The sequence below is a fragment of the Hibiscus syriacus genome, unplaced genomic scaffold, assembly GCF_006381635.1.
Source record: "Hibiscus syriacus cultivar Baekdansim isolate YM2019G1 unplaced genomic scaffold, ASM638163v2 tig00012370_pilon, whole genome shotgun sequence".
Classification (NCBI taxonomy): Eukaryota; Viridiplantae; Streptophyta; class Magnoliopsida; order Malvales; family Malvaceae; genus Hibiscus; species Hibiscus syriacus.
The window spans coordinates 917,260-928,530 of NW_024062270.1; the positions used below are offsets into that span (position 1 = coordinate 917,260).

The following is an 11,271-nucleotide window of genomic DNA, read 5'->3' on the forward strand; positions in this document are numbered from 1 at the left end:
TTGTCTGAAATTACTTTTGTGTCCAGTTTGAGCTTGGGTTTATGTTGGTCAACGGATAGATTATAGCCGTAGGCCCAATACAAAGTTTGGATCTATGGTTTAGTCCTTTTAAGGTTTAAAAGTTATAGATGTTTTGGTATACTAGAAATGGACAAAACAACTATTAGTCCTAAATAGGATCGGCATGGGTCAGGTCAGGTTTTCGGTTCATCTGACTCGACCCGAAAATTATACATCATTCACCTAATTCGATCCATAAAATATACACCTTCAATCCAACTTGCCTATTTGAGATAAAATTCGAAACCGACCGACCTGACCTGAAATAATATATTTATTAAAAATATCACTTTTATTCAATAAAAATCTAAATTTAATTGGGAAAAAATAATATATAGAGGTGTATTGTAATTATTCTTAAATATACAAGGTAAAACTACATTTTTTCGGGTCGAGTATTTTTCACCCTAAATTGAAACCCGACCTGACTCAAACATAACCTCTAAAAAACCCTTACCTGGCCCGAATTCAATTTTTTAAAAGATCATATCCAATTAAATCGGATCGAATCAGAACTCGTAAGGTTCGGTCCCACGCCCATCCCTTGTCCTAAACTTTGTAAACTTTGTCTTAATAGGGATTTAGTTATTATTCTTTATTTTAATAAAGTTGAATCTTTTATTTTTATGAATCATTAGCTTATCTAAAATCGTATTCGAATCTACATGATCTACAATTATTTGAATATAAGACAGTTTGAGTTAATAATAATCCAAGTTTGGAAAATCAAACGAAATATAGCAGAGATATCGAATAAGTTACAAGTCACGAAATATAAGATATAAAATTATATTTATTAAATTAAATTTTATATTCATATTCAAATATTCAAACACATGATCTGAAAATTCAGATATATGTTTTTTCAAATCGGATATAGATAACTATTTTACATATTCAAAATTTTCGGATCAGATCAAATCTGATATTCGAATTTCACACCCCAAGAGAGAGTGTTTTAGTAAATAAAATTTATCGGTGGTATCCGCTAATGATCCAAGATTGTAATTTTTATAGAATTGATATAATTATTTTTTAAAAAGTATTTTTTGTTGGTGCGAGATAATACAATGTCATTATTTCTTAAAGCGTTGACATGTAATGTTAGCATTTTTTTTTGGTATTTTGGACCCAATGTTTCATTTTAAAATAAAAAGACATATAACATTGATTAAATAGTCACTTTAGTATTTATTTTTTTAGTATTTTAACTCTTAACATTTTATTTTAGGACAAAAAGGTCCGATTTTAAAGCGTTGATCTTTTTTTACTAATAATTTTTATTCACATATGAGCTTTTATCCTAAAATGAAATAATGAGATCAAAATATTCATAAAATAATAGACTAAATTAGCTATTTACTTAAAGGGGCATTTAAATTTACTTTTAATGAATAGATTGTGGAAATAGGCTCAATAAAATGTTTGGATCTACTGTTTAGTCATTTAAGGCCCAACATTAATAGTCAAATTATAATTTTAGTCAGGTTTTTATGTTCAAATTTAAAATATAATTATTATAATTTAATTTGATATGATTTAATTTTCTTATTTTTTAATATCATTAATTAATTTAAATATTTCATTTTATGCGGTATAAAATTTATGCCGGTGAGGAACTTATCCTCTCCCTATAAATACCACACTCAACACAACCCTCAAACCACATTCAAATCTCAAATTCTCTCATTCTTCCTATTATCAATCTTTCTATTAAAATGTAAAATATTTTTATTATATTATAATTATATAATAATTTATTATTTTATTAAATTTTATTGTACTAATTTTTGTTACTTTTTGCATTTATAAAATAAATGTGGTTTGCTACATTTAGATGAAATCATATCTCTAGGCATTTTGCTGATACAGTAACAAGTTTAAATTGTGTTGTTATTTTAATTATTGTGAATATTTTATTTATTTAATTTTTTAGTATTAGTTTATATTTTAATTTGTATATTATTTATTAAATTATGAGAGAGACCGTATATTATATTCATTTATTCATAACGTTAAGTTAAAGATATCTACTCGTGTTTGGTCGTATTTAGCCGAGGCTGGATTTGCTTACGTAGCAAAATATGAAGGATATTGTAACCTTAAACCCAATCTTATTTTTGCACTGGTTGAGAGGTGGAGACCAGATAGACACACATTTCATCTTACTTGTGGAGAGTGCACTATTACGTTGAATGATGTTTCTATATATTTGAGGCCTTCGGTAGATGGGGATGTGAATTATGGGGTGGCGGATGGTGACTGGCATTCCTTGTGCAAGGAGTATCTTGGAGGTGTCCCGCCTAATTTTAACGGTGGTTGAATACCGTTAAATTGGTTGGATACAACTTTTAAACATTTGAGTCGTGACGCCTTCGATGAACATATTAAAATGTATGCACGTGATTGCATATTACAGCTCAGATGAGGGACCATAATGCCCGAAAAACGTGCAACCAAGTTCATTGTATGTGATTGCATCAGCTCGTAAATTTTCACGTTGCCGACACACTCAGTTGTAGCTTCGCAATTTTGACATTTTTGTATAGGAAAATGTGTCGCAACTGATTATCGAAAAAAATGCTATCGACGATGTCTTATTCTCTCCAGTCATGGGCGTGGTATAGTATGCCTTTTTATGTTCAATCGTGAAAAATCTGTTGATTTTCCCGCTATTGTTGAGGTAATTTCGATACTGAATTCATATAAATAATCTTGTTGAGTATATAATGAATTTTTCATTGAATAGGTGGTCAAGTGCAAGAATTTTTAGTACATAAATTAACCACCTAGAATATAAACATGTCATATAAGAAAATAATAAAAAACATGATCAAACAACTTGAACACACTATAGATATAAATAAACATTATTATTGAGATGAAGGACAAACACTATTAATACTAACATAAAGTTTATATTGGTGTAATTTATCCTAAATTTAATTGACTAAAAAATAATGTTTTAATTTTTGTAGTAATCTTAACTTTCATGGCATCCCAAATTGAGCCACAAAAATTGACAAAATTCTATTAGAAAGAGATCTTCCACTTTTTATTTTTTGACACCTTAAAAGGGTCCAGACAAAACCAAAGTTATTGCCTTTTGGGTATGGATATAGTTAATTTTTCTTCATCATTTTTAATTTCAAAAGGGCTCACCCACCAAAAAGAACTTCTTAGGCAACTAAAGATGTGCTTCAATGATGCTTCACAAAAAAAAAAATTAGCTGACCTATTCCATATGTAATGGGTGAGGGGGAGGTAAGGTAGTAGGTTACCCCAACGCCAAGTTGAGAGCAACTTTCATGGAAGACTTCCAGCAGTCAGAATTATGAATTGTCCACCGTAGACTCGATCCCACGACCACAAGTTAAGAACCTTGCGCTCTACCAACTGAGCTGGACGGGCAATTCAATAGTAAAATTAAATGGCACGAACCAAACCGCTTCAATAGTAAAATAATTGTTATCATAGAAGTGAAATGTACATATTTTTAACACATTTTTAGATTCAACGATTTATTAAAACACCAAGGGCTAAAAGGGATATTATATATATATAAATCTTATCTATGCTAATGAAAATACATGTTTTCTAATAGTGAATTAAAGAGAAAAGAAAGGGGTTTTAATTCATGAAATCATACTCAAATTGGTCTAATCTATCTTTATCACCATTAAAGAAAAACAAAGAGGAGAAAAGAAAGAAAGCTGCCTTTCTCTATGAATATCATGTGAGACCCTGGATTAAAAGCAAAAAGAAATGTTTAATTTGAGGGTCTAGTAGGCCATATTTCTCAAAAGTCCACCTTGGGTATTTTGATTGGTTTATCCCTTAAATCAATTTAAAATTCTTACAAATTCTTTTTTACTTTTTGTTTAGTCATGATTGATCTAGAATCTAAATATTTTCCACACCTATAAAAAGAAAATAGTTTTTTAATTCTTTGTAAAAGAATAAAGGGTAAATTACGCGTTTAACATCTAAATTATCAGTTTTGATCCGTTTTAGTACTTACACTTTCAATTTTTTAAAAGCATACCTAAAATTTAGTTTTTGTTTCATTTTAATACCATGTTCAAAATTTAACATTAAGTTTTGGAAAAAATTGAAAGTGTTGGTACTAAAACGGATCAAAATTGATAGATTAGGTACTAATCGCGTTAAGTTTTTAACATTGAGGTATTAAAATGAACAAAAACTAAATATTAGGTATGGTTTTGAAAAAATTGAAAGTTTAGGTATTAAAACGGATCAAAATGATAGTTTAGATACTAAACACGTAATTTACCCAAGGATTAAATATTTAAACAGTTTGCTCCTTCGTATTACAAATATTCATCCATTCAACAAACAAAGATTTCCAAGTCTTAATTTGGTCCTTCACTTCTATCTATTTTATGAGGAGTCCCACAAAAAGAACATTCATTTATTTGCTCCCTTTGCTATTCTTTCCCGTCAAATAAAGCATTGAGTTAGTTGGACGTTTAGGGTTGGATTTGATCCCTTTTTTTTCTATTTTAAAGCAAGTCTCGAATAGTCTAAATCCACCTAAATTTTGACCTTTTCAGAGATACATCTCACTTAATCATAATATAAAATTAGGTTTAATAATTTTCATATAATTAAAACTTGAAAATTCAACCATTTAATTACATTCTTCACGTTGGTACATGTGGTAGTTGGGATTCAAAATGTGAACTTATAAATCAAGTTCGAATCCTACCTTTGTCACTTTTGATGGACAATCTGTAAATTTTTATTAAATTCAATTGAATCTTAGGTATGCTCTAGTCCTATACTGGGGGAGCCACCACTAACCGAAATTTTTCTATACAAAAAATATATATAATCACTGATATTCAATCTATTGACCAACTAATATATAATCACTGATATTCAATGTATTGATCAACTAATATTATTAATTTATACTAGTATAATATAAAATAAAATTATAAGATTGTTTAAATATTTAATTATATAAAAAAATACAAGACTACTTTTATTTTACATTATTGTAAGTGATTCACACTCAATGTCATGTGCGTAAATTTTTTAATTTGAAGTGTGTTATGCGGATATTGATCTTATCGATAAAAAAAATATTATTTTTATAATATTTTAATTTAAATAATTAATAATTGCATTTTATAGTGTGTTATCAGTTGTAAAGCCACAACTTGATTAAAGCGAGCACGTGTCACTTTAAAATTTAAATTTTAATTACTTATTTTACCGATGATATTTATTCTTAAATTTTTCGTACTCACCTTAAAATCTAAATTTTTTTCGATTACTTGTTTTACGGACGATATCGATCTTAAAATTTTATTTGTATTTGTATCATTTGAAAGTTTTATATTATTAATATATATATATATATATATACCCTGAAAAATATTTCTAGATCTCATTATGTTATCAACTATTAACATTAGTATTTAAATTTCAATTAGTTTTTTTTAATTTATTAATAAATATTATTTTATAATTACTTTAACCTATTAAAAAATTATGCAGATATTGCTTGTCTGTTATTGAGAGGCTGAAATGAATTGTCTGCGATGCAAGAGTTTGACCGAAAATACAAAAGCTTTGAATTTTTGACATTGCCATTGAGGACGGGCATTCAATATTTGCAGCCTTTCGAGTCTATGGCTATGTATTGTATTTTTTTATTTTTTAAATATTTAAAATACAATGAAATAATATTTTATTTTATTTTCATTAAAATGTTAACATTAATTATTTTTTGTCACGTATCTCTTTTATCACATTAAAAAAATAATTAAAATCTTTACTTACGAGATTAATTTAAGTAGTAAATACTTTAATATCGCTTAAGAAACATCACATCATCTCTTTTATCACATTATTAAAAAATAACATAGACGCCAAAACAATTGAAAACGTGTCTCGAGAAACAAAATATACGTTTCTAGAGAAACCTAATAGTCTAACAGAAATAGCATCAATCAATTATTTCGATAGTAAACTAATATGTTTTTTATGTTTCGAGTTTAAGTATCAAAATATTAAGGATGTAAATGTTAAATGTCAAATAATTAAGATTTATCTTTAAATAAATATTATCTTATATTTATCTTAAATTAATTAAAAATAAAAAAGAATCAGAAATAAAAAATGGAAGACAATTACTTTTTTCTCCTTCAAGTATATAACTTTCCTCTATCGTTATATCACTTCAAATTTTTCGAGTTAATTTTATAAAATTAAATAAAATTTTCTAACGTTGAATTAAATTAAAAAAAATTAACCAAATGCGGTTAACACTAAATTTATCCTGGAACTGTGTGACATGCAGGCTAAGATTGTAAATGATTTGAATTGAAAAAAGTTGAAGTTCGATTCAAATTCGAAAATATGTAAACTCAAAAATCTTCAAACCTAGCTTAATTGTAGTTTAAATTGGAATTCGAGTATTAACCTTAAATATATAAAAAAATCTTATAATATATTTTAAAACTAACATATAAATATTAAATATTATTAATAATTTAACTTAAAATTTAATATATTATTTTTTTAGTTGTTTATGAGCTTTTCAAATAGTGTATCAAATAATTCATTTTAACTTGCTAAGAACTTAAGTAAAATTCAAACTCAAATCGAATTTATTAAATTTAAATATTAATTAAATTTTAACCAAATTAAATTTAAATAATTCACAATATGTCTCGTCTCATTTGTAGTAATTTAACCAAATTAAATTAAATTTAGGCTAGTTTGGTAGGAATTTTGAAAATAGACTTTTAAAAGTACGGTAAAAATAACTTTTAAAAATGTTGTTTAGAAGTGCAGTTTAAAAATTAATTATCTGAGATTATTGTTAAAAAGTGAGTTTAAAAAAATAAAATGTCCATTGTTATGTTGTAAATTTAAAATATAAAATATAAAATTTAAATTATATTTATATTTATTAATATTATAATAATATAAATATATCACTTAAACTATAATAAAAAATATAAAATAATTTAAGATAATTTATTAATAATATTTTTAAATTATAAAATTTGTTAAAGATTTTAATAGTAAATTATTAAAAAAAAGTAAATACATAATTGAGTGGAGCCCAAATATTAATAAGAGTAAAATTATAATTTCTTCTCGAACGCAAAGTTTAAAATGAAAAAGTTATAAATCATGATTTTTACGATTGGTTTGAAACTACCGTTTTCACTGTATTTTTTTTTTCATTTTTAATCGTTTGGTATTATTTTTACATTCAAAACGAGTTTTTTAAACTAAAAGTGTGTTTGAAAAGCCTAGCAAAACAGAGCTTTAATTTAAATAATACTTTTGTAGAAGTTTATTATAAAATACAGATAAAAAGGCATTAGATGATTTTTGTATTTAATAAAAATTAATGTGACATTCGTATTATTTTTTTGTCTTAGTATAACACTCCAACTTAAAAAATAAATTCAATGTAGTCTTTTGATAAACATTTTTCGTCGTTGGCAGTTGTTGTGCAGACGTGGCAATTCATCTGCGGTGCTTGAGTTACCAATTTAACAAATATGTCATGTCATCTGTCATATTATCATCCATCGTGGACCATCATATTGACACCGTGGACTATCATATCGACACCGTAACAGTTAACAATAAAAAACATCGATTTATAGGCTACATTAAATTTATTTTTTGAGTTAGAATGTTACATTAACAAAAAAATAATGTCAAATATACGTTAAATTTTTAAAAATACAAGGATTTTTTGTGTCTTTTTTATTTAAATATATTAATATAATTTTAAAATAACACGTGGTTGAGAAAAAACGAAATAAATTATTTAATAATGTATACATAAACATTATAATATAATCTTAGAAATATAAAAAATTAAAGCCTTTGGAAAGCGTTCCTCGATAAACACAGAGCAGGACTTGGCATAAACTTAATTCTATAATTATTATATAGTCAATACATACAATGATTATGGGGCCCGCAGTTGCAGATGATTTGTCTCCGACAGTAACCAGTTTATGTAATAAAATATATATGAAGAAGAAAAATAGTGAATATAACATATATAAATAAACACATAAAATAAAAAAAATTCATCTAATTATTTAAAATACTTTTTTTTATCAAAATATGTGCTTAAGTTTATTTTGTAAATAAGAATCTGAAGTATTTTTAATCAGATAGGTACATAAAATATTCAGTTTTTTAATCTAAGTTCTAAAAAAAAGTTAACATGTAATATTAATTAAATAATTTTTAGGTACTTAAATGAAACAAATTGAAAATTTTGGGTATCTAGTTTGACCAAAAAATATTTTAGGTACCTATTTTGATCAAAAAGATATGTTTAGACGCTTATTTTGACAAAAAAATACTTTAGGTATTTGAATGAAAAATGTGATATACTTTGGGGGCTTATATAACAAATAAACATCTAAAGTATAATATCTTTTTCATTTAATTATCTAGATTATTTTTTATCAAAATAATTACCTAAAGTTATAATTTTAATCAAAATAGGCACTTAAAGAATTTTTTTGTCAAAACAAGTACTTAAAGTATTCAATTTTTTCATTTAAATACCTAAAGTAGTCTTTAATTAATATCATATCTCAACTTTTTTAGAACTTAAATGAATTTTTTAATATTTTAGGTATCTATTTTGACATAAAATATTTTAAATTTATATTTTAAACCAAAAAGATAACTTTTAAGTATTTATTTTAACCCAAAAAATACTCTAAGAATTTTGTTATTATTCAATATAACTCTTAACTATTTACCAATAAACGTTCACACCCCTAATATTCTTATTGTTTTGAACTTGAAATATCAAAAAGTAATTATAATTTATTTACTTATGAAGTAGCTTGATTAGTTCACTTAAGTATTTAAATGAAGAAAAAAATAAAACTTTAAATATTTATAATATAAACCTAACTTAAGTACTTATTTATGATAAGCCATCTATAAATAATAAAGCTTTCCATGGCCTTGTAATCATTGAAGTTTAGATAAGGAAAATAAATTATCCATAACTTTGCCACTGACCTAACACACTCTCTAACCGACAAGCTTCCATACACGCCTCTGCTAGCGAGTATTACCCACTGTTTTTTTTTTAATCTGTAAGAGATTTTATTCTGTCTTGTTTGTCGTTTTTTCTTTTTGGTATTATATAGCACAATCCATCTTAGTGCTGTATACAAGCAGTTCACTTGTAAGGAACTCCCAAAAAGAGTAAAAAAAAGGTCAGTTCTTTTCAAAGAAGACCCAAAAAAGCTCCTGGATTTTGGATTTCCAGCAAAAAGATTCAGTTTTTCCCCAATTTTGTAGTTGGTTTTAAATTCTGGGTTTTCTTGGATTTTTGCTTTTGAAGCTGTTGAGAGCTTAAGTGTTTTGCTTTTGGGTTCCTTTTTTGGTTTCTTATACTGAAGAATTTGTGTTGGAAGTAAGTCTACTAAGGTTTTCTGTTTCTGCTCTTGTCGTTGCTTCATGGTTTGGCGTTGATTCGATGTTGTCAACTTTGAAGAAAAATCAAATCTTTGAGTTCTTGGCTATGATTTGGGGATTTTGGTTTCTTAATTGTTGTCTGTCTTGCGTTTTTGCTCTACCACTGATCTGTTTAACAGTTTTATTGCTTTGAAATTTGGAAAAGCATGTCTCTTATAGCTCAGGGAAGGGTATGGATTTAATAACATGGCATCGATTTTAGATTTTCATGTATGTGCTAGGGTTTTGCTTGAAGAAATTGGGATTTTGGATTCTGATTAGGTTTTTGATCTGGGAATTTTGATTCCAATTATGTACTTTTGTCTTGTTTTGGCAGGTTCATTTTATTGGTGTTAGCATGGATTCCCCACAATCAGTTGTGTCACCATTGAAGAGCTCTGTTGTAGCTGAGTGTGAGAAGCAGAAATCCAATTTTTTCAATGGATCTGAAGTCGACAAAGCCGAAGCCGTTTCGTCGAAAAAAGACGACGTCGTTGGTGTTCTTGAGGTTTATGTCCACCAGGCAAGGGACATCCATAACATCTGCATTTACCACAAGCAAGATGTCTATGCTAAGCTTTGTCTCACCAGTGACCCCGAGAGCACGGTTTCCACCAAGATCATCAATGGTGGAGGGAGGAATCCAGTGTTCAACGATAACCTTTGCATCGACGTTCGTAACGTCGATTCGTCTCTGAAGATCGAGATATTCATGATGAGTAGGGTGAGGAATTATCTCGAAGACCAGTTGCTTGGGTTTGCATTGGTGCCGTTGTCTGACGTTATAGTCAAGAATGGGAAATTGGAGAAAGAGTTCTCTCTGTCTTCAACTGATCTGTTCCATTCACCTGCAGGTTTTGTTCAATTGTCCCTTGCGTATGTCGGATCGTCTCCCGATGTAATGGCTATTCCGGATGTTGTTGCTGATGAAACCGTGAAGGATTCGGAAACAAGCGAGTTCGAAAAGATCGAGTTTCCGGATCCAAAAATCGTGAATGAGAACCAGATGATGGTGTCCGAGTACTTCGGGATCCCGTGTTCCAATTTGGACCCTGAAAGTTTGGCCACCTCCGATGCCGAGAATTCCGAAATGGGTGTTAATGTACTTGAAAGCTTCTCAACTGCTACGTTGGATTCAATCCAACTCCCCGAGCTCGATTCTCCCCCAAGCAGTGTGTCAACCAATGGGGTTTCGCTTTCATCTCCATCCGCTGCAGCAACCTCCGAGTCCTCCGACGGTGCTTCGAAAACTCCCACTCGGGAACACACTTCAGCCCTGAAAGAGAAAACAGTCCACGTCGGAGACCGCGACAACAGGGATTCCTCGGGGGCGAAACCCGTCGTTTCTGTCAACATTGAGCCTGAAATGCAGGTGGTGCAGCAAGATATAGTGGACATGTACATGAAAAGCATGCAGCAATTCACCGAGTCATTGGCTAAGATGAAATTGCCCCTCGACATGGATAGTGGACCGACCAAATCGGAAAATTCAAGTACTACAACCGATCAGAAAACGCAGGCATCGAAGAACAACGGGTCACGGGTGTTCTACGGAAGTAGGGCTTTCTTCTAAAGGCATCCCTTTCAAAAGGAAGACACATAGGTGACTTGAGATTTTAGGGTGGGTGACTTGTAATGTGTTGTTTTTCTTTGGACATTCAACATGCTTATAAATGAAGGGGAAAACCATAACTGGGTAGCTTTGTTCCACTGCATCTG

The 11,271-nt window shown here is 28.7% G+C and overlaps 1 protein-coding gene across 1 annotated transcript; it reads left to right on the forward strand.

The window, feature by feature from the left end:
* Nucleotides 1–9,820: 9,820 nt before the first annotated feature.
* On the forward strand, nt 9,821–11,271 carry LOC120205278. Its single transcript, XM_039205187.1, has one exon. It carries the CDS (start codon nt 9,911–9,913, stop codon nt 11,123–11,125), a length of 1,215 nt encoding a protein of 404 aa, XP_039061118.1. The 5' UTR covers nt 9,821–9,910; the 3' UTR covers nt 11,126–11,271.